The 24585-nt window shown below is 40.2% G+C and overlaps 2 protein-coding genes across 2 annotated transcripts; one reads left to right on the top strand and one right to left on the bottom strand.

The window, feature by feature from the left end:
- The first annotated feature begins 1030 nt into the window (after positions 1 to 1030).
- On the top strand, positions 1031 to 6346 carry LOC106710103 (regulator of G-protein signaling 17). Its single transcript, XM_045681046.1, has 7 exons — positions 1031 to 1137; positions 3494 to 3582; positions 4165 to 4173; positions 4817 to 4906; positions 5023 to 5084; positions 5526 to 5692; positions 6020 to 6346. The coding sequence occupies exons 1-7, from the start codon at positions 1102 to 1104 to the stop codon at positions 6344 to 6346; spliced, it is 780 nt and encodes a 259-aa protein (XP_045537002.1). The 5' UTR covers positions 1031 to 1101.
- Positions 6347 to 15721: 9375 nt separating this feature from the next.
- LOC123721658 lies at positions 15722 to 16456 on the bottom strand. Its single transcript, XM_045681045.1, has one exon. The coding sequence runs from the start codon at positions 16454 to 16456 to the stop codon at positions 15722 to 15724; it is 735 nt and encodes a 244-aa protein (XP_045537001.1).
- Between the last annotated feature and the right edge of the window lie 8129 nt (positions 16457 to 24585).

Raw genomic sequence — 24585 nt, 5'->3', positions numbered from 1 at the left:
ACAACTATAACAATACAACTTGTTGCAGAGTTGCTGATCCGTTACCTTACCTTAATGGACATATTTTATTTTTATTTATGTATTTATTTCATGTAACATTACCTAGGTAGGTACACAAATAGGAAAAATATTACATTATATTTTTTTCGAAGAAGATGTACAGGAAATATTGCCTGTACCTGTATCTGTACCTGTACCTGTACCTGTACCTGTACCTGTACCTGTACCTGTACCTGTACCTGTACCTGTACCTGTACCTGTATCTGTACATACATCTCCTGCGACCAATTGTGAATACATCTCCTTTGCGAAATCCACTACCCCTTTTCGTTGGTAAGATTCAAAATACCAGAATTTGAGCTCCGGCATCCCACTCATCAGACGAGTCGAATAATACTCTAATCATAATCTTTTGCGAGGTCGTGGTGTTTCGTCTTTCGCGGCTCGCGGCCGATGAACCACGCGTGACGCCGCCGCGGCCTATCGACCCGCCGCCTATTGATTGCGCGACGAGCACTGCGCGGCGCAACTCGGTCGCGCACGTCGCCCGCGCCCGCGCCCCTTGCCTGCCGCCCGCCCCGCTGCAGCACTGCGAGCGCCGACGCGACTCGAACGCGCTATAAATACGCGCGTGCGGCCCTCACCCACTACCCTCTAAACGCTGTTTATTTTCTCATCGTCCGCGATTGCGTCGCTTCCGCGCCTCTCTCGCTGTGCGCGGCGGCGGCGCGGTGGCGCGCTCGGCGCGGGGCGCCCTCCGGCCGCGCCTGCGCGCTGCGCCTCGTGTCCGCGCCTGCGCGATGCGCGCAAGCCGAGGCGACGGCCGCCGCGGTTCGCTCCGGCCGGGATCGACTCCTTGTGTTAAATCTGTGTCCGTACCAGAAGCTAAATATTCGAAAGTCTTTTTATAAGTTCAACTCTTTCAAATGTGTGCAGAACGATCTGAGCTACGATTTGATTATCGTACGAGTTAAAACATAGTCGGGTGCGTGTGGAGCAGCGCGGCGGCGCGGGAGGCAGCGGGCGCCGTGCCGCCGCCCCGCCGCGCCCGCGCGCCCGCTCCACTCCTGTGACTTTGTCCCCGTTCGACATGTAGGAGACATGTTAAAAGTGGCAAGCGTCCTGTTTATGGAAGAGGTAATCTGGATTGTGTTCATAACATATAGTATGATAATTCGTAAATGTCACATTTTTTATAAGATGTCGATTACCGCCGGCCACAGGCGACCCTGCCTCGGCTGGTGGCGGTTGTGTTTACACTAAAAAACACAAATAATAATTAGAGGCGGATAAGATCAATGGTCGAGAATAGGACACGCCTATAAACCGTGAGCGAGCCTGTGCCACATGATCGTTAACGTCGGTCGTCATGCAGGTGTTATTAGCAGGGCCGTCTTACCCCGTGGTGCTAGTAGTACAAGGCGCAGAGTCTTAAAATGCCCCAGCCAATGGAAATATTACGTTTAGGGGGGCCAAACTAATTTTCCCACCCGAGCGCCCAATATAATAAAGACAGTCCTGGTATCGACCGTAAAAACTTTCCGCAGGAGTGTTAAATTCTGTAAGGTCTTTTTTTCCCTCGATTAGATTATGACGGCGTGACGTTTAAAACATATTTAATAAAATATATGATAACCAATGTATAAAATACTTGTTTATATATATTACCAATTGTAAGCGTAGCAAAAAGATATTTGAACAAATTAAAGTTGCGTCGAAAAAGACAAGACGACGAAGCTTAGAATTGAATGTGGGTCCAGCACCAGGTCCAGCTCCAGCGATCAACAGTGACATTGCGCTGTAGTCGCCGGCGCATCGAGCTTAGGCTAGTCGCACCTCGTGGTGCACTTGCCAACGAACTGTCGGCGGACCTCAGTCTCAAACATCCAACATTTAAAACCTTAACATGTACCTAATGGTGACTATCACTCTGTTAACGCAAACACTGGAACTGATTTCTTTGAATGACTCTTACAATTTGCCTAGGCAAATTAAAAACGGACATAAATATACTCTTCAATAAATAACGGCTAATATCATCGTCATCAGTAAGTAATAGGAATTATGTGGACAATACAGATTTTTACATAATTGCAAATTATTGTTTATTGATAGGATTTATCATAACGACTCCACAGGCGTCTATTGTCAAACTATACTCGTACTAAACTTATACGAGTAAGTAGTGTGTCTATTTGAGGGTGATTAGTTTAACAATTCATTTGACAGTTTACGACGAGATGACGAGATGAGTTGAGTAAAATCGGTAATGAATCTTTTCGATTTTCGATGGTTCTTCTCATAGAACTTGTTATCCAAAAATTCGTGATTATTGTTTTTTTTGTTCAATATAAATAAAATAGTTTCGTTCTATTCCTAATTTATTCTTCAAAACTACATAAAGAAATAAAATATCAAACCAAAAATTGAGGTTTTGACAAATATAAAATGAATGTATTTAAATTTTTTGTACGATACGAAGACAAATAACTTAAGAAGTAAAAAGAAAACACCTAAATTATAGTACTGATAGTATTATAGTGGATGCTCGATATCTCATAGTTGTTCGTTATGTCACGTCACGTACGGTCCGACACTATGACAACCGACCATTAAGTACAACATTAAACCTCATACAAAATTAATTTGATACTTCATAGTCGTCAGTTGTCAAACTAATGACCCTTAAATAGGCACACTATAAAACGCACAACGTTTAGTTGCATAGACCGACCCTTTGTCAGTGTGAAGAAAGTCTCAACGACCCTTTTTTTTTTTAAATAATTTCCTATGCCTACGTAGTTTTAAATGTTTTCTGATAGAAGTAACCGCGACATCTGCACATCTTTGTCTTGCTCTGATAACGTTGTCCCACTATACGAGTATATCGTAGTACCTTTCTCAGTATTGCGCCATATTGAGACAAATTAATTCGGTTATTGAACTTCATTATTAGCCGACTTCAAAAAGAAGGAGGTTATCAATTCGACTGAATTTTTTTTTTATGTGTGTTATTTTTATTATAATATGTTTTAGCAAAAAAACTGACTTCAAATAATTATAAAAAGCAAAAAGAACTAATAAGTAATTCCTTATTATTATATAATTTGTATACAATTATTAATACTCTGCCTCGTGTTATGATAAATCCGAGTGTACAATCGCAGACCTGATCAGAAAGGAGGTTCTCAATTCCATTATTTTTAAGTCAGTTAAAAATGTACCTACTTCATGTAGTCCACTAAAGTTGACTTGATCAGACGGAACGAGTTCATGGCATTGCGCCGGGCGAGCTGGTCATCGTGCAGCTGTGAAATGCCACTGTTCAAAACAATACACGATACACTTGAATCTATCGGAGCACGATCGAATCTGGTAATTACGTAAGCAGGTGCACCGCACGAACGGTGGCAACATCGCAACCGACACTTCAGTCCATGACCATCCAGTAAAGTATGAGAACTATGATAATTAACATATGATTACGTTGCAGATGTGCAGCCTGGGTGAGCTGGCGCGAGGCTGCCGGCCGCCCGGCGCGCGCTGCTGCCTCTGTTGGTGTTGCTGCTGCTCCTGCTCCTGGTGCGTGCCTCATCCGAGTATCTAAATCAGCTCAACAACTAAATTGGCAGCTTACGGCTCATCTCGATTTACTATAAATTATGTGTGCCATTGAGCCGCGAGCTGCCTGCTGACTCACAGTCTGCAGCTCGAAACACCATTCATAAGTCTAAAGTACAAACTGAGCTAACCTGTGAGTCGGTTCTCTGCACTGCTTCACACATGTGAACCGTGAGATCAGCTGCATATCATGAATTTTGCTTTAGTGACGTCATACGCCGTGGTTTAAACGTACATTGGTTTTACTGGCGGCTCGCAGCTGCTGACAGCTTACTCAACGGCGACACGAAACAGTCCTGTGCAAACCACAAGTGACGCCAGATATCTTGTTCAGAATATAAAGCTTTTCGTTATCTCGCTAGGAACTAGTTTTTTTTTTTTGCAAAAAATTAACATCGCCAAACATTATTAAAACCAAAACAATGTAAAAGTAGCATAGGTAGCCAGCTCCACCAGAACAGGGACGATCTAAAGGATGAAATTTTAAAGTTGTAGTGTAATATATAATAATATATGCTTATAATATATGCTTTTCGGTTGCAGGGCCAAATGGTAAGTTCGAGCTGAGGAGTGCACTAACGGCCGCGCGGTACCCCTCTATGGTAACAACAAATTCACACTGAGTTGAGCTGAGCGTTTCAATCCTCGGATCAAACAAACGAAGATCTTTTAATGTTCGCACATGATCAAATGAGTTTAGGAGCCGAATCTTAAGTTGGCAACTAAGTCTCTCCGAGCTTTTTTTTTATAAGAAAATAAAGGATGATGCAAAATCCTGGTCTAACCCTGCAATAGCCAAATCTTAGTCAATTCAAAGTTTTTTTTTTTTCATTAACAAATTATTTCATTTTGTCATTAAGTAATATAATTCAAAGATATTTTATCAGTATAACCGGACGACATGCTCTAGGTATTTTTTTATTTTATTTTTTACGCTCATTGTGTCCCCGAGCAACTATAGTATAGTATGTTGTTTACAAAGTAGGTTGAAAAGCAATTCATTTTATTTATTAGTTTTCCTTCAAATAATAATTCCTGTCGTCAGAATCGTGACTAATGGAATTACAAATACTCTGCGTAGGTTTATATATACCAGCCCTAAAAGTGTAACTGGTTATGTAATTTTCTGTATACTCTCGATACTCACGAGCACACTCGGGCGCGGTCGGGGTTCTCTGGCAAGGCTCTGTTGCAGCGCGGCGGAGCGCGCCGGAGAGTGTAGCGCGGGCGGCAAAGCAAGCCGCCCCGGTCCGCACGAGCCGCTGCTGGTCGAAGGAGACGCGCCGTGAGTCACTTCACTATTTTGCTATTCTTTTATATGTGCTCATTACTTTTCATATTCGTTTATCTTCCTGTCGTCAGTTTACATACAAACGGTTAACGTGACCGTTACTCTCGCAGGCCTACATTGGAGGAGATCCAAAGCTGGGGCCAGTCGTTCGATCGCCTCATGCGCAGCGCAGGTGAGCTCGAGGGATTCTTCACTTTATAGCCTTTGTATAAATCGAAAACAGCAGCACACCAGCCAAAGTGCATTTATTATTTGTTATAATCCTTATATTAAAACTCTTTACATATTTAATAACATTTGCATCAAACTGTATTCACTCATATATCTCGTTGTCGACTCTTCGACTTCCCGCGCGATTCTCTTTTCACCTTTATGATTTTTTTAAAGCTAAAAAGGCTAAGGTTCTTAGTGGCCTCTTCACCTCTTCGGCAGAATGTTTAATTATACACTCAACAGCCTTGTGTTAATTTATCGGTAGGTAAATATATCAAGATAAAGATATGAGACAGGATAAGATAGATAAGGTAAAGATATCAAGGGATCGAGTATCACAGAGAGGGCTTTAAAATAGGTGTGAGTATGTGTGAGCGAGCTCATGACAGCTTGTTCACAGCGGGGCGCCGGGTGTTCCGCGACTTTCTGCGCGGCGAGTACTCCGAGGAGAACATCATGTTCTGGCTGGCGTGCGAGGAGCTGAAGCGCGAGACCGACCCCGACGCCGTCGAGGAGAAGGCGCGTTTCATCTACGAGGACTACATCTCCATCCTGTCCCCTAAGGAGGTGAGCACCACAGCCAAATGCTGCTACCATCACATTGTAACACCATGAATCACGAACGATTTTTTTTTAATTCATATTATGTGCGACAAAGTAAATGTATAATATTATGTGACAGCGTCACTCTCGTCGTGCTTGATATGTTTGTTTGTGAGTTTAAATTACTTCGATTCCATTACCATTTGTTTATCAATTCCTCTCATACAGATATATATATATGTGTATATTCGTGTGTACAAAATCAGCAAATCCATTTATATAATAAATCATTTATAGTTTAAAATATTGCAAGATAAAGGCGAGGTTTGATCCGGTGTCGGTCGTTGGCAGGTGTCGCTGGACTCGCGCGTGCGGGAGACGGTCAACCGCAACATGGTGGAGCCGACGCCGCACACATTCGACGAGGCGCAGCTGCAGATCTACACCCTCATGCACCGCGACTCCTACCCGCGCTTCGTCAACTCGCCGCTCTACAAGGCGCTGGCGAGACTGTCCGCCGGATCCCCGCCCCCCGCGCCCTCCGCGCCCACCGCGCCCTCCGCGCCCACCGCGCCCACCGCGCCCTCCGCACCCTCCACGCCCTCAGCGCCAACACCAACCGCCGCCCCCGCCGCCCCCGCCGCCCCCGCTGCGGCCGAGGAAGCTGCCGCGCGTTGACCGAGGACCGCCTCGTGCAACATACGCGAACATTGTGTCACGTGTCCTGTACATAGTTTCGCTACATATTGATTAATTATTTAACGGTTACTAATGTAAATAGACATTATTTATAAGAAAAAAAAATAGAGAGAAGTCCGCGGCCGTCGAGGCAATATCGCTGGTCCACCGCCGCTGGCGCCCTTACCCTGCCTATCCCGTTCCGAAGCCCCGAGCACCCGAACCGTATCCCTCTCCCTTCCTGCCTTTAGTCCTTACTTCTCCTCTCCGCGAGGCGGCCATTGGCGTCTAGTTAGAAGCAATAATAGGTGGACCAATCGAGTTTGCCACAAATTCAACGAAACGATACATTGTATTATTACATTTATCATTTTTTTACTTCTGTAAAATCTTAGAATAACTTTTAGTGAGATCATTGATCCTCATCTTCGGTCTACGCATATGTTGAACTAAATACATTTTATATACAATACTCGTAAATGCAATACTCGTTTTATTTTTATATCCCCCTAATTGAAGGAAAAGATTACTATTACTATTAGCTGTGGACAAAAGAACGGTGTGACACTTCAAGACCGTACGTATTAGGCCCTTCGTACATAAGGCATGATAGTTATTATTGATTGAAATATGTGAATTATAGAATTTTAATTACTAAGCACAAAGTTAACTTAGGCCCAGGCAGCGGCTGTACATAACGAATTGTACCTTGCAAGACCACCGTCTGGGCGCGACGCGCTGAACATACTTACCGAATTTATTTATTTATTTAGATACACCAACAGGTAAATTATAACACATGCACAATAACTAATATAACAAAAGCAAATTAAAAACTGAATAATAATTTATCCAAATTATAGGTGTACACATCATACAAGTATAATAAAGTAACAAACGGACAGAGCTGGGCATTAACTCGTTAATCCGTTAATCGTTAATTAACGAAGTTAACATTTTGCTTAACGGATTAACTTTTAAGTTAACTTCAAAAAGTGTTAACGCTTTTGTTAACTTCCGTTAAACTCAACTTCCGTTAATAAAAGTCCGTTAATCGTTATGCTAGAAACTTGGAGACGTGCTGTCATTTTGTTTAAATTACGCGCCACGCCACGCTCGTAAGTTCAGCTATGTTGGGCGACTGTCGGCGACTTGAATGGTGAACGAAAGAGTTGATAATTGGTATATGTGAAGTTCGCGTGCAAGTGTGATGCATCAGAGCGTCCAGGAAAGACGTGGCCAATAGGACAAAATCAAAAGAAGGGTCGAAATAGTATATTTCTTTACGAGTATATAAAAGCACGAGTATGTAATAGCCCACATTCCAAACGCTCTTCGTCCCTGCAATACGCCACTTTTTGAGCAACTGTATAAAAACACTTTTTTACTCGTGCTTTTTCTTTAGCTTTTCCAAACTCGTGCGTTCTCTTTCCCAACTGTCAAAATAATGTCTCTTAAAAAGAAAAACCAACCACGAAGTTTTTACAAAAAAAAAAAAAATCATTGAAGTTTTTATGATTCATACAAATATTTCTAAAAAGAAGCTCCTAATTTGTTACAATATCAGATTTAATGATTTGATTCAATGAATTAGGTTAGTTTTCATTTTATTTCATCTCATTAAATTTCATTTTCATTTCATATCAATAAAAATAATCTATCGAAGACTTCGCTGTTTGGGCATAGTTCCCCTTGCCTACCCAGAATGGTTGAAGAAAACAAAAAATCTCTGTTTGTATTCTTTTACGGTTGGCGCCATTTTCCAAACATTTTAGTTAGTTGAGTTTATTGTGTTTTTATTATTATATTAAATTGCTTCATTTTTTCGTAACTGTATTAAAAATAGTTGTTTAGTACATGGGCGGAACTGTCATTACAACTTTTGCCAGCTGTCAACCCTCACCTTCGGCTGCGCCTCGGCTCGGGTAGACATTTGTCGGAACACTTTGCAATGACAGGCTTTCCGCACTCGTAATGAAATATACTATAATGCATTCATACTTGTCTCCAATACTTATGTTTTATAGAATTAAGATTAATTTTCATTAATTTTCATATTAATAAAAAATAATTTTATATTAATTTAATTTTTATTAATATAAAATTAATTTTATATTAATAAAAATTAATTTTCACAATTAAAATAATCAAATTAATATTTTAAACAAGTGTCGCCACCATAAGTGTGAAAGTAGTATGTATAATTTTGGTATGGTTAACTGTTAACGATTAACTTTAACTTGCGTTAAATTTTCGAGATTTTAACGCTTTAACGATTAACGAAGTTAAATTTTTAATTAACGAATTAACGATTAACGAAGTTAACTTTTCGATTAACTGTGCCCACCTGTGCAAACGGAAACACCAAAACTTTATATAAACAAAATTAGTAAGTTTTATGTGATGAAGCTAATTATAAAGAGGAACAACTAAAATCAAATGATAACATCTCGAAGATATATATTTTTTTTTAACTAATGAACTTTTCCAAGCTGTTGGAAAAACTCCAGAGGTAAGGGACTTATTAAAAATTAAACAGAGAGGGAAAGCCAATGCACTAGCACAGTTTACGAGAAAGACAGCCGGTATCCCATCGGATCCAGCTCCCTTCTTAGAATCAAGTCTTAAACTCTGTAGACATGATCTCTGGTTACGGATAGGGACGAGAAATAGTTTGAGACGGTAGGCGTACAGAATTCGTTTTTACTAGGAACGTTTATGGGAGTATTGGGGGGGTAAACTGACGAGAATTGCTTTGGGAAGAGGTCACAAATATCGGGTCCACCGGTTGCGATTCTATCCCCAGCGGTCATTAAGGCTGGAAAAATGCAACTGCCTTTTTCTTATATGTTTGAGAAATGTTCATATATATTTTGGGTTCGATGTCAAAGATGAATTAACAATAAGCTAAAAGACATAGTACATTAACATTAGATGAAATAATTTTATAACGCCATCTGTCTAAGATGCAATGAATTCACGCGATTTTCTAAATCTAATAATGAGCTTAACGTGCCTACTACCATACCATCTGTCGGAAAGTAGCGTCAACGGTAGGTTCAATTTTTAAATTTCTTTATGTGCTAGGTGATCTTTTACATATTGTGTCGCAGGGCCCGGGGCAGCAGTCATCCTAAGCGATTTGATACTATTGTCTGACTGCTGCCTGGGCACAGTGCTCCTATAACTAATTTATTATTATATCTAATTCTAATTCTATACATAAAAACGAAACAAAACAAAACAATTCTTTATATTTGGATATAAGTGGAGAATTCTTACGATACATACATACTGTTGTTTATCTATGAAAATGAAATGCAATCGCGGAGATAAAACCCTATATCTAACGTATATCTAACATATATAACTGATGGAATACATTCTTACATTTGGTAAAACTAAAAGTTAAAACATATAATTAGTCGTGAGCTATACTCCTTATATTGGCGACATATTTATAAATCACATTATAAAAGTCTTAGGTAACTTACAAAGAATTGGTGATTATTAATGATGTTGATAGTAAAATAAAAATAAAATAAAAATATAGAAAATAAATAAAAGATGGATAATATTAAGTAATGGTATGTACTAGCTATAATGTTTCACTGATTTGTTGAAGAATTGAATAGTTTAAGGTTGTCGATGATGTGGGTTATGAATTTAACGAAGGACTCTATGGCAGACGCTTTATTGATTATTTCGGTGAGTGTATAGGGGGGCACCTTAAGATTTCCGCAAAGGAGTTCGTGGTCAATTCTTCGGCTAAGGAATCGCGGGCACTCTTTTATTAAATGGGTTAGAGTTTGAGCCGTTGTCTCGTCACAGGGGCATGCCTCGTTATCTACTATTTTAAATCTGTATAGGTAAGCCTTATGGTAACCGTGTCCCGTGAGAAATTGCGTGAGCTGAAATGTGACTTTGGTAGCCGCCCAGAGGTTGGACACACTGTCAAGTGTGGGGAGCAAAGTTTTTGTGTGGCTTCCCTGTGGCGCGTTCTGATACCTGGCTTCCCAGGTTTGGCGCTGACGAAGACGTATTTGTTGCTTAACGTATGATAGAGGGAAGTAGGCATAATCGGGGCTTCTATGTAATGTGGCTGCTGAGTTGGCTAAGGAATCTGCGGTCTCGTTGCCAGTAATACCAATGTGGCTTTTGACCCATAAAATTTTGATTTCCCCTGTATCTTTGTGTGAGTGTATATTGTTATGAATTTTAGTGACGAGAGGATGGGTGTTACTCCTATTGTGAATGGCCTGTATGGATGAGAGAGAGTCAGTAAAAATATATGTGTTTGTGAATTTTTTATTACGTGCCCAATTGCATGCTTCTGAAATGGCAAAAAGTTCTGCTTGGAAAACTGTGCAAGTGTGGTGGAGTTTGTACTTTTTGGGTGTGGATCTGTTGGTATGAGGGTCCCAGCATACAAATGCTGCACCTACCGCCCCGTCTTCTTGTTTGCTGCCGTCAGTGTAAATTTGACAGGCGTGTGGGGGGCAAATTTTGTCGGTTTCCTCCTGGTTGAAGTTTACGGATTTCAGTATTTATTCTGAGTGCAGGGTGAATGAGCTTGCCTGGAGGGGTGGGGCGTTCTAAAGGGATATTGTTGGGTATGATGGGGGATGCACCTGTGAGTCGGGTGGTTTCTATAGCATGTTGTTCTAAAATTTTTAGGTCAAAAGGAGTGAACTGAGCGAGCGCCAGCGCTGCGGTTGTGGAGACAGTGCGGAATGCCCTGATGGCTTTAATTGCAAAGCCTCGTTGTAATCTCTGAAGGTCATTTTTTATATATAGTTTATGGGCAATGTGTCCCCAAATACCCGCCGCGTAAGTGATTATAGGTGTTATTACTTGATTGTGGATGGTCCTGATGTTCTCTGGATGTGCGCCCCAAGTAGGTCTAGTGTAAAGGCAAAGTTTATTGAAAATTCGACTCGCTTTATTGATAATGAAATGCACATGGCTGGTGAACGTCAAATACTCGTCTATTATTAGACCTAAATATTTAATTTCTTTATCAAAAATGAGTGTGTGATTGTCTATTTTAATAATGGCTCTTTTAGATCTGGGAGTGAATGAAATTACTTTAGTTTTGGATGGGCCAAACTCAAGTTTAACGCTCCTTCCCCATTTAACTATTGTGTCTAAGGCGCTGTTTGTGTGGAGTTCTATCTCTTCGACGTTTTTTGTGGTAATCGTGAGGAAGACGTCATCAGCGAACGCCTGTATATGACATCCTGGGGGGAGGGGTAAATCGAGAAGTTCATCTAGGATTATATTCCAAAGGATGGGTCCACAGGTTGAGCCTTGGACGCATCCCTTGGTCATGCTTTTGGTGACTCGTGCTCCAGCATGCTCCATAGTGACTTTACGATTCTGTGTGTAACTTTGGATGAGTTCAAAAATGTTTCTAGGGCAGTTAAGTAATCTGAGACGATGAAAGAGTGCCGGCCACCAGGCATTGTCAAACGCTGCTTTAATATCTAGAGAGACCGCTATTACAAGACGTTTCTCTGATTTGGCAGTTTTAATTATATCCAATGCGCTGTGTATGGCTGAAATTGTGTTGGTCTGCTCTTTGAATCCGAATTGTCTCGTGTTGAGTTTATTATAAAACAGTAATTGAGAAATAAAACGCTGAAAGTAACTTTATGCGTGTAATCGGGCAGTAATTCGCCTTAATTAATTTTACAGTAAACGTAATCTAATCTAAATGAGCTGCGCATTGGCTTATATAGGCTGGCTACGCTTCTCCCACCAGGCATGGCGGTGGGAGGATGACGTAGGCTTGCAACTGGCGACATCTATTGGCGTGTTGTTACATTATTATTTTTGTAAGCTATGTATGTCACTCGTTTGATGAATAATTTTTCAAGAAGTTTTCCGAATACAGGGAGGAGCCCGATAGGTCTGAATGAAGTTAGTTGGGTGTTGTCTGGTTTGCCATGTTTGGGGACAATTTTGACGTAGGCCTCCTTCCACTGCCTAGGGAAATGTCGAGCTTCGAGGCATTTATTAAAAATATCCGTGATGAGTTGGGGATAGTCAGACGCGAATTGGTAGCAGATGTCAGCAGTCAGTCCGTCTAGTCCTGGTGCTTTTTTGGGGTCCATCTGTTTTAGATACTCAAGCATTTCCTCCTTGGAAAATGGGATGTCGTCAGGGGTATTGGGGCTGTCTTTTTCGGGAGAACGGAGATTGTGGTGGGAGGGTTCTGTGTCTGGGCCATCATCTGGGTAGAAGTGACGCAGTAATGCCGTCGCAGTCTCGTGAGCATTAGTGATGCAACGGATGTCTGTTTCCGTTTCCGCAACTGCGGAAGTTCCGCACGCTTTTCAACATCCGTTTCTGCTTCTGTTTCCGCAACTTTTATAACGGAGATAAAACGGAACTTTACGACGGCTGAGATTCAAATGCGCGGCGCGAGACGCGCAGTCCGTGCGCGGCCTTTCGGCACTTGTCGCATTTGTTTGTTTACGTACTTTTTCGTGAATTTAAGCGCGTAATATTTTCTGCTGCTGTTTGAAACAATCAGCTTCTCTTGCTGGAGTTAACTGTCTAGTTGTTGTCCATATAAAATTTGACAACTGGCAAAATGTGACTATTTCATACTTACAAGTTATTAAATGTACTTTTGAATAAGTGATAACCATGTAATATATCATCATCATTATTATCATCAGCTCACTATACACTGAGGGGCTCGGAGCCTACCCCAAATTAAGGGTGACTAGGCCATAGTCAACCACACAGGACCAGAGCGGGTTGACTTCACACATATCATTGAATTTTTTCTCAGATATGTGCAGGCAGCATCACTATGTTTCCTTCACCGTAAGAACGTCGGATAAATGTACATATGTAAATCGAAAAACACATTGGTACATGGCGGGATTCGAACCCAGCCCCTGCAGATTGCAAGTCAAGTGCCACGAGCCACCGACGCCTAATAATTATATCCAGAGCTGGGCATTAACTCGTTAATCCGTTAATCGTTAATTAACGAAGTTAACATTTTGCTTAACGGATTAACTTTTAAGTTAACTTCAAAAAGTGTTAACGCTTTTGTTAACTTCCGTTAAACTCAACTTCCGTTAATAAAAGTCCGTTAATCGTTAAATTAGAAACTTGGAGACGTGCTGTCATTTTGTTTAAATTACGTGCCACGCCACGCTCGTAAGTTCAGCTATGTTGGGCGACTGTCGGCGACTCGAATGGTGAACGAACGAATTGATAATTGATATATGTGAAGTTCGCGTGCAAGTGTGCGTCCATCAGAGCGTCCGAGAAAGACGTGACCAACAGGACAAAATCAAAAGAAGGTTCGAAATAGTATATTTCATTACGAGTATATAAAAGCAAGAGTATGTAATAGCCCACATTCCGAGCGCTCTTCGTCCCTGCAATACCCTCCAATCCCTTTTTGAGCAACTGTATTAAAACATTTTTTACTCGTGCTTTTTCTTTAGCTTTTCCAAACTCGTGCGTTCTCTTTCCCAACTGTCAAAATAATGTCTATTAAAAAGAAAAACCAACCACGAAGTTTTTACAAAAAAAAAATCATTGAAGTTTTTATGATTCATGCAAATATTGCTAAAAAGAAGCTTCTAATTTGTTACAATATCAGATTTAATGATTTTATTCAATGAATTAGGTAAGGTTTCATTTTATTTCATCTCATTAAAGTTCATTTTCATTTCATATCAATAAAAATAATCTACTGAAAACTTGGCCGTTTGGGCATAGTTCCCTTTGCCTACCCAGAATGGGTGAGGATAACAAAAAAAATCTCTGTATTCTTTTACGGTTGGCGCCATTTTTCAAACATTTTAGTTAGTTGAGTTTATTGTGTTTTTATTATTCTGTTAAATTGCTTCATTTTTTCGCCACTGTATTAAAAATAGTAGTTCAGTGCATGTGCGGAACTGTCATTAGAACTTGTTCCAACTGTCAACCCTCACCTTCGGCTGCGCCTCGGCTCGGGTAGACATTTGTCGGAACTCTTTGCAATGACAGGCTTTCCGCACTTGTAATGAAATATACTATAATGCATTCATACTTGTCTCTAATACTAATGTGTTATAGAATATATAGTCAAATTACTATTTTAAACAAGTGTCGCCACAAAATAGTGAAATTAGTATGTAAAATTTTGGTATGGTTAACTGTTAACGATTAACTTTAACTTGCGTTAAATTTTCGATAATTTAACGCTTTAACGATTAACGAAGTTAATTTTTTAATTAACGAATTAACGATTAACGAAGTTAACTTTTCGATTAACTGTGCCCACCTGTGATTATATCTTTTTCTAATGTAGATTTGGGGTATTTGATACTTAACACATTCACTGTTTACAAAAAAAAAAAAGGTAACAGCTGGGAGCCAAAACTTTTTATGGTGAATTTTTATTTAGTATCTGGGAATTTTTGAACATATAGATAAATTAATAATGTTATTATAATTATTTAAATAAAAAAACACAATTTTTGCATTTGATCGCTAGGGATCATCATTTTGAGCGCTAGGGATGGCAATGGTTTAGTTCACTAATATGTAGATATTTGTTCCACTATTGCATTTCTGTGTACTAATATGTTACAAGATTTTGACAAAGTCAAGTTTTTCATCAAATTCCAGAATATTGAGTAAAACATGTAAGGATACTAATCAAAACCATCTTTTATCTACATGGTTCAAGATCTTGTAACATTTCATACATACACACGTATACACACACATATACACAAAAAAACGCATATATAAGTACACACACACACACACATACAGGACATACATATATTAAAAAATATACATACATAACAAAGTTCAGACTTAGCTTTATGTGATACAAGATATTTGTATGTTTGCCTCCGTACGAACGTGGTACTAATCACTATAACACTGTAAGAATTAAACTAATACTCTTTTTCGTTTCGCTTCAAACGCCGGCGGCTTACTACTACTGCAAAGTGAACGGACCCCTCGCTCGGATCCGAGGGGAGGCGCCGCTACTAATAGCTCTGCCCACTCGGATCCGAGTGGTCAGCAGTGAATGTATTAATAAAGAAATATATTTGTAAAATGGTTTTAATATTTAAAAGCCTCCGTTTGTCAACACGTATTTTAACTTATTGCAGCGCAGTAAAAATACATACATTGAAGGCTAAAGGACACCGATATCCCATGCCTTAATAAATTAAAAACGAATATAAACTGTTTTTACCAAAAGAAAAAATATTTGTAAATGTGTTTTTTTTCATATTATTTACACTTCTGTTTCCGCATCCGCTTCCGTTTCCGTTTCTGCAAAAAAAAAATTTTGACATCTGTTTCCGTTTCTGGTTCCGCTAAGACACTTCCGTTGCATCACTAGTGAGCATCCTTAGTGAAGGTGTTGCCTATTTTAAGTGTGGTGGGGGGGCGACGCGGAGCGGTGTCCTGAAGAAGGCGATTAGTGAGAGACCATACGTTCTCTTTGTTCTGGAGTTGGCAAAATTCTCTGAAGTTTTTAGTACTTTCGGAGCGCAGATTTCGTGAATACTGGTACTTAAGAAGTTGTTGTTGAGCCGCCAAGTCTGCGATGGGTTGGTTTAGGGATTTAGCTCGATGGATCTGGTGGTGTAGTTGTATAATGGATCTTTTCTGCTCCTCTAAGGACGGTGACCACCATGGGGGCTTTGTTTTGCCCTGGCCTTTTCCCTTGACAGGCATGGAGTCAGTACAAGCAGAGCGTATAATGTTAGTGACATCATCAATAAGTGACTCTAACTGTTCAGAACTAAGAGCCGAGATGTCGCGATCCAGGATGTCAGTGTTGGTCATGCGGAGGTGAATGGAGTCTTTAAATAGGGGCCAGTTAGCTTTACTGCTGTTGAATAAGAATGTAGAATTGTTGGTAGTTCCAACGGTTCTGTTACATAAATCAAGTGAAAAGTCTATTGCATTGTGTTGGGAGGAGGGGCAAGCCTCTAGGTTGACTTGCCAGTCATGAATGTGGTCATAAATAGAGGCTGAGGAGAGGGTAAGGTCAATAATCGATGAGCGATATCTATCATGTGTCACTGTTTCAAAGGTTGGTGTTTTTCCCCGATTGCAGACAACCATGTCATTTCCGTTGGCTATCTCAATAATTTCGTGACCCCTAGCATTTGTCCGTGCACTTCCCAGGTGGAGTGCCAACCATTAAAGTCCCCCCCTACTATACGATGTGATTTGTCCTTGGCCTTGAAAAAGTCATCTAAACGCTCTAGTGTGTTATATTGATCGTTATCAGGTTCAACGTAGACCGAGGCGATGTAAACACTACGATGTCCCAGGCATATATGGACAACGCTCAAGTTAGGAGATGAGTGTTCGCTATCACCCATTACATCGCCTAACAGTGGTTTAGTAAATATGCAGGCCTTGACATTGTTGTTGCTAGTACCTGGAAACTGGAAGATGTTTAAACCGCGTATAGGTTTGACTTCCCTGCCAGTACCTAGGTATGGTTCAGAGATAAGCGCGATTTGGTGATTACTAGCCATAAAGTACACAAGGAATTCGTGTGTGCTGTTGCGAGATCTGTCTAAGTTACACTGTATAATTTTTATGTTTCTAACTGGAACCATAGTCGATACGTGAAGTTATTTTGGCTTTTATGGAACGTAGTATTGGGCATCGTGAGTCTGTGGCCTTGTGTTTAGTGTCATTATTAGAATTAAATTTTGCGTTATGGGCCTTACAATTGTAGCAGGTGGGGGCTCCCTTCTTTATATTGGTGGAGCAGGAGTCTATGGGGTGACCGGTCTCGGCGCAGTAGGTACAAGGGCTTTCCTCTGAGGGGCACCTAGCCTTGGTATGTCCAAATTGTAAGCACTTATAGCATTGAAAGAAAGGTGAGAAATCTTGAGCGTGCACACGTTGGTGGTCTACACAGAGGCGGCCGCAGGTGAGGATTTGGCGCCACACTCTGGGGTGAGCTAAAAGAACCGCATTGTATAAGTTGGGGTTGCGGTTATTCCTTTTAAATCGGAGTTTAAGGTCGTCCTCGCTGCTGATAAGAGCGGCAACTTCCTCATTTTGATTTTGAATAATTTCGACTAGCTCGTGTGAGGGGGTGTCAACGGATATACCCTTAAGGATGCACATTGGTTTCAGGCATCGAGCCGGCTCCGCCTTCACCTCTGCGCACCCCTCCAGGCGCCTCAATGTGTCGTCGCGTTGGGTTACAGAGTTGAACTCTACTCTTAATTTGTTGTTGGAAATCGCGCGTATACATGCTGGGGCATAACTATGCTGTTTAAATGATGCCTGTTTTTTGAATGCTGTCACGACTTCCTGACGTGTTTTGGAGGGTTGTACAGTACTGATTATAAGTGCCGGCTTGCTTGTAGGAAGGATCGGTGTTGCTGACCCTGAAGGTGGTGCACGTCGCGGTGTGTTAAGGGCCTGGGCATAGGTTGTGCGGTGTGTGGCAGTATTTCTCAGCTTGTTAATTTCTTCGCGCACACAAGCCACAATATCTTCCTTGATGTCATTTAAACCCCCGTAGTTAGGTGGCTGAGGAGAGTGTTGGGGCATGCCTGCGAGTTTGTTTCCGCAACGTTTTATTTCGTCGGCGGCGGACGTAATGAGTTTTTTTTTTTTTGTTTTTTTTTTTTTTTTGTTACTGGCCGTAACCGATTTCCCTTCCGAGATTGCCAAGGATATACACTCACTGAGTTTATTTAAAGTGTCCACAAAACTTGTAATGTCAACAACGTCGTCCACTCCAGCAGGGAGAGGAGGGGGTGGTGTATTGTTGATAGGCATTGTATATTAGAGAATTAATTTTGCATCACTATTAAATATATATATAACTAAATAATATTTACATACATTAACACTAGATGGCATTTTTTGAGCAATTTTTATTATATGAAATCACTATATTGGAAAAATGTCAATAAATTAAAAAGTCAATTTTGCTTTGTAATTACGCAACACAATTTTCTTCTCTAAATATCTTCGGAATTAAATGTCCTTTACACTAATGTAATGTCTTTTGCACTAGATGGTATTTTTTTTTAGAGCGATCTTTATTATACAAAATTACTATATTTGAAAAATGTCAATAAATAAATATGTCAATTTTGATTTGTAATTACGCAACACAATTTTCTTCTCTTGATATCTTCGGAACTAAATGTCCGATTTTGATGATTCAAACGGTGTTAGAATCAGCTGGCGAAGTAGTTGTCGTCCTTGTTATCTGTGGTTTTATAATATTAACCAGTAGACCGAGAAGTTTTTCATATTATGAAAATTTTGTTTTTGTTATGATGCTATTTAAGTCTATTATATACACTAGTTTTACTATTGTTATTTTGTTCACTGCACTAAATTAATATATAACAAGTCACTCACAACATTCGGTTTATTAATTTATACGTGTGTGAAGATGGAAAATTTTGTAGAAATTTATTTTCTATCGGCAAAAATCTAGATTGTTCACTAGAAGCAAGGTTTCATATCGGTGCTCCGAATTATAATTTAAAACAGATATGTTCTCGATCTTGTTTTCGAGGCGTTTCAATTTGAAGTTTAGGTAGGTAGGTAGGTAGGTAGGTAGGTAGGTAGGTAGGTAGGTAGGTAGGTAGGTAGGTAGGTAGGTAGGTAGGTAGGTAGGTAGGTAGGTAGGTAGGTAGGTAGGTAGGTAGGTAGGTAGGTAGGTAGGTTTTTTTTTTTTTTTTTTTTTTTTTTTTTTTTTTTTTTTTTTTTTTTTTTGATTTTCCACCCGAGAGTACACCCTCCCGGGTGGGAGTATATTGTCATGTTCCACAAAATTTTATACATGGTCTTACACATTAAATTATATAAAACATTGTTCGCGTGGTCCAGACAGCAGTCTTCCTTAGCGATTTGATACTATTGTCTGACTGCTGCCTGGACACAGTGCTCATAATAAAGACTAACTTAAAATTAAACCTAAAGCTAGACTATTATAGAAAAATTTTATACAACAAAATAAAACATATAAATGGATATGACATATGTGTAAATGTAATGAACAAGAAGGGTCAATTTGAGTCTTAAGGGTTGGGATTGTTGAATGCTTTTAAATGGTCAACTATATATGTGATGAATTTAGTGAAAGAATCAAGGGCAGATTTCTTAGACAGGAGTTCGGGCAGGGAGTATGGAGACACCTTGAGGCACCTACAAAGGAGCTTGTGGTCTAATCTATAATTTTGAAAGCGTGGGCAGTCCTTAATTAAGTGATCAAAAGTTTGTGCAGTGGTATCATCACAGGGGCACGCTTCGTTATCTGCGATTTTGAATCTGTAGAGGTATGACTTGTGAAAGCCGTGCCCTGTGAGATACTGCGTGAATTGAAAAGATGTCTTAGCAGCAGACCATAGATTGTCAACGCTGTCTAAAGTGGGGAGCAAAGAACGTGTGTGACTCCCTTGAGGCGCGCTCTGGTATCTCCTCTCCCAAGACTGACGATGACGAAGACGTATTTGTTGCTTGATGTGTGAAAGGGGGAAGTAGGCATAATCGGGGCTTCTATGTAATGTGGCTGCTGAGTTGGCTAAGGAGTCTGCGGTCTCGTTGCCAGTTATACCAATGTGGCTTTTGACCCATAAAATTTTGATTTCCCCTATATCTCTGTGTGAGTGTATAATGTAATGAATTTTAGTGACTAGTGGATGGGTGTTACTCCTATTGTGAATGGCCTGTATGGATGAGAGAGAGTCGGAAAAGATATATGTGCTTATGAATTTTTTATTGCGTGCCCAGTTGCATGCTTCTGCGATGGCAAAAAGCTCTGCTTGGAAAACTGTGCAAGTGTGGTGGAGTTTGTATTTTTTGGGTGTGGATCTATTGGTATGTGGGTCCCAGCATACAAATGCTGCACCTACCGCCCCGTCCTCTTGTTTGCTGCCGTCAGTGTAAATTTGACAGGCGTGTGGGGGGCAAATTTGGACGATTTCCTCCTGGTTGCTTAGTTTACTGATTTCAGTATTTATTCTGAGTGCAGGGTGAAGAAGCTTGCCTGGTGGGGTAGGACGTTCTAAGGGGATATTGTTGGGTATGATGGGGGATGCACCTGTGAGTCGGGTGGTTTCTATAGCATGTTGTTCTAAAATTTTTAGGTCAAAAGGAGTGAACTGAGCGAGCGCTAGCGCTGCGGTTGTGGAGACAGTGCGGAATGCCTTGATCGCTTTAATTGCAAAGCCTCGTTGTAATCTCTGTAGGTCATTTTTTATATATAGTTTATGGGCAATGTGTCCCCAAATACCCGCCGCGTAAGTGATTATAGGTGTTATTACTTGATTGTGGATGGTCCTGATGTTCTCTGGATGTGCGCCCCAAGTGGGTCTTGTGTAAAGGCAAAGTTTATTGAAAATTCGACTCGCTTTATTTATAATGAAATGCACATGGCTGGTAAACGTCAAATTCTCGTCTATTATTAAGCCTAAATATTTAATTTCTTTATCAAAAATGAGGTTGTGATTGTCTATTTTAATAATGGCTCTTTTACATCTGGGTGTGAATGAAATTACTTTAGTTTTAGATGGGCCGAACTCCAGTTTAACGCTCCTTCCCCATTTAACTATTGTGTCTAAGGCGCTGTTTGTATGGTGTTCTATCTCTTCGACGTTTTTTGCGGTAATCGTGAGGAAGACGTCATCAGCAAACGCCTGTATATGACATCCTGGGGGGAGGGGTAGATCGAGAAGTTCATCTAGGATTATATTCCAAAGGATGGGTCCACAGGTTGAGCCTTGGACGCATCCCTTGGTCATGCTTTTGGTGACTCGTGCTCCAGCATGCTCCATAGTGACTTTACGATTCTGTGTGTAACTTTGGATGAGTTCAAAAATGTTTCTAGGGCAGTTAAGTAATCTGAGACGATGAAAGAGTGCCGGCCACCAGGCATTGTCAAACGCTGCTTTAATATCTAGAGAGACCGCTATTACAAGACGTTTCTCTGATTTGGCAGTTTTAATTATATCCAATGCGCTGTGTATGGCTGATATTGTGTTGGTCTGCTCTTTAAATCCGAATTGTCTCGTGTTGAGTTTATCATTTTTGTAAGCTATGTATGTGACTCGTTTGATGAATAATTTTTCAAGAAGTTTTCCGAAAACAGGGAGGAGCCCGATAGGTCTGAATGAAGTTAGTTGGGTGTTGTCTGGTTTACCATGTTTGGGGACGATTTTGACGTAAGCCTCCTTCCACTGCCTAGGGAAATGTCGAGCTTCGAGGCATTTATTAAAAATATCCGTGATGAGTTGGGGATAGTCAGACGCGAATTGGTAGCAGATGTCAGCAGTCAGTCCGTCTAGTCCTGGTGCTTTTTTGGGGTCCATCTGTTTTAGATACTCAAGCATTTCCTCCTTGGAAAATGGGATGTCGTCAGGGGTATTGGGGCTGTCTTTTTCGTGAGAACGGAGATTGTGGTGGGAGGGTTCTGTGTCTGGGCCATCATCTGGGTAGAAGTGATGCAGTAATGCCGTCGCAGTCTCGTGAGCATCCTTAGTGAAGGTGTTGCCTATTTTAAGTGTGGTGGGGGGGCGACGCGGAGCGGTGTCCTTAAGAAGACGATTAGTGAGAGACCATACGTTCTCTTTGTTCTGGAGTTGGCAAAATTCTCTGAAGTTTTTAGTACTTTCGGAGCGCAGATTTCGTGAATACTGGTACTTAAGAAGTTGTTGTTGAGCCGCCAAGTCTGCGATGGGTTGATTTAGGGATTTAGCTCGATGGATCTGGTGGTGTAGTTGTATTGTATAACAATCTATGGAATACTTAAAATATAAAACAAAACTATTTCTTTCTTTTACAACATTTTCACAACTTTATTTATTCAACTGTTTTATTTCTTCTACTATTACGCACGGCTTCGTGTTACCGGCCAGTACGACCTCCTAGGCAGCTTACATCCTCTGCCGTGCTACCAAGGAGGTTCTATGAGCAATACGCGTTATACATACCGCCCACCAAGGACAATTGCTTTGATGCAAGTGTCCTTCACTCCGCCCACCATGGGACAATATGACAAATTTCTTTACAACATAACAAACTAATTAAAATATATATATATATATATATATATGTGCCCACCGTGACATGGATAATTAGATAAATTTCTTGACATTATAAAAACTGAAATTACATAAACATATCCCGCCCACCTTGACATGGGATGTTTGACAAAATTCTTTTACTACACAAGATACTAGAATCCGCCCACCATGATGTGGGAATTAAAAACTTAACTATAGTTACTAACATACCTGGACCTATCATTTAACAAATAAAAACAAACACTAAATAAACACTAACATTTCTTTCTATAACATTAACATTACTTAATATCTAAACAATATTAATCTCCCTTATTTATATTCATCACCACCTAGATGCATACCTTACTGTCAGATCCTACAAATTTTAACAATTTTAAACACCATTATAAATTCAAAACCACCTGGATGCGAACCCTATTATTACGAGTATCTAACCGTACAAAAATCTAATTTAATTCCCTATTTGAGTGAGTAATATCGACAACTAGTTAGTCATATACCTATAACCTGCCGCAAATTCAACATAACCATTTAATCACTTCATATATTACTTGAGCAATAACCTTTTTGAACTCTTAATCCGTAACCCTTGTGGCTATAAGTCAATAATTATCGCGAGAAGATCCTTGCGGCCACACGCACATGTAAACAATATAAAAACTAATGTAACCCTACAACATATCATACTTAGGTGTTACATTCTATGTTCTTTAGACTTTCCCATACTAATCAATACTTAAATAACCAAAATCTATCACTAAACGTTCCTATAGGTACTTTTTGGATTAGCATAATTCATTTTACACCTGCACCCTATGTTGCCATACCGTAACTTTACCCTAGAATATGGTAACTGTCCCGTTTCCCGATATACATCTCCTGTCATTGATCCCCTGTCGAAAACCATGTTTTTTCTATGAAATTTTCTAAAGTCATTATCCACGCAACGTGACCGTTCTATACAATTACTATTCCATTTCCGCAATTCCATTCCACCTTTCTGTAAGAATCCTTTGTCACCAAAGCGAGCGTGCGACTTAACTTTATAATTACAAGACCTGAGTACATCACTTACACCACCTGACAGTACCCAACCCAGAGCTGTAGACTGAGCTACTGTTGAGCCATTCGGATCCCTTTTTATACCTTCCCGTATCACTTGGGAGTAGACTTTGGCTCCAAGGAGAATGTCTATTCTGTTAGGTGTGTTGTAACCCGGATCAGCTAATTCTAACTTTTCAATATCTACCCAATTCAGCAGTGGAATTTCCTTACTAGGCAATAAATCCGTTACAGTATTTAAAACATAAGCCTGCACCTTCACCACATACTTTGGATTAATCCGAGATTGAATATCTAATGTCACTGTTGCACTAGAACCTACTTTACTGTTTCCTCCTATTCCTACGATATCACTCTTTATAGGGACCTTTTCCAAATTTAATAACTGTACCGCAGCTTCAGTGACAAAAGATGCCTGCGAACCTTGATCTAATAACGCTCGTAACATGTAATTAGTCCCTTTTCTCGAACTTGCCTTTACCAAAGCTGTAGGTAATAAAATTTGATTGTAAGTCCTACCTACCGAAAGACACGACACAATCTGACCTGGAGTGCCGTCTGTACTTGGTGACTCCTCACCAGCGCTTGAGCCGCTCAACTCGAGATTCTGATTGCTACCGGTTGCTGTGTCTATGCCTACGGGATGCACCAAGGTGTGATGACGTTTGCTACATGTATCACATTTAACATATCGTTTACAAAACCTTGCTGTATGGTTATTGCCTATACATACAAAACATAGATTATTATCCCGTACAAAATTACGACGAAATTCACTACTTTCGTTCGCAAACTTACTACAATGACTTAACACGTGTTCTCCCATGCAATATTGACATCTAACATCTACAACATGAAAAGATCTCCGAACAAACTGAGGCTTTGACATATTTTCCATCTTATTATTATTAACAACATGCGAATTCGATTTACTTGTATCTATTGCCTCTAAACCTCGAGCCCGATCTAGTAAAAAGTTTTTAAATTCATCAAAGGTTGACAAGACGTCCGATGAACTATTATTATTACTGTAAAACTCCCATTGCCTTCTGGACTCCTGGTCAAGCTTTAACGACAACATATAAATTAAAATTACATCCCAATCACTAACAT

The sequence above is a fragment of the Papilio machaon genome, chromosome 14 (assembly GCF_912999745.1).
Source record: "Papilio machaon chromosome 14, ilPapMach1.1, whole genome shotgun sequence".
NCBI lineage: Eukaryota > Metazoa > Arthropoda > Insecta > Lepidoptera > Papilionidae > Papilio > Papilio machaon.
The sequence above is the reverse complement of the archived record's forward strand: the minus strand, read 5'-3'. Positions and strand labels throughout refer to the sequence as shown.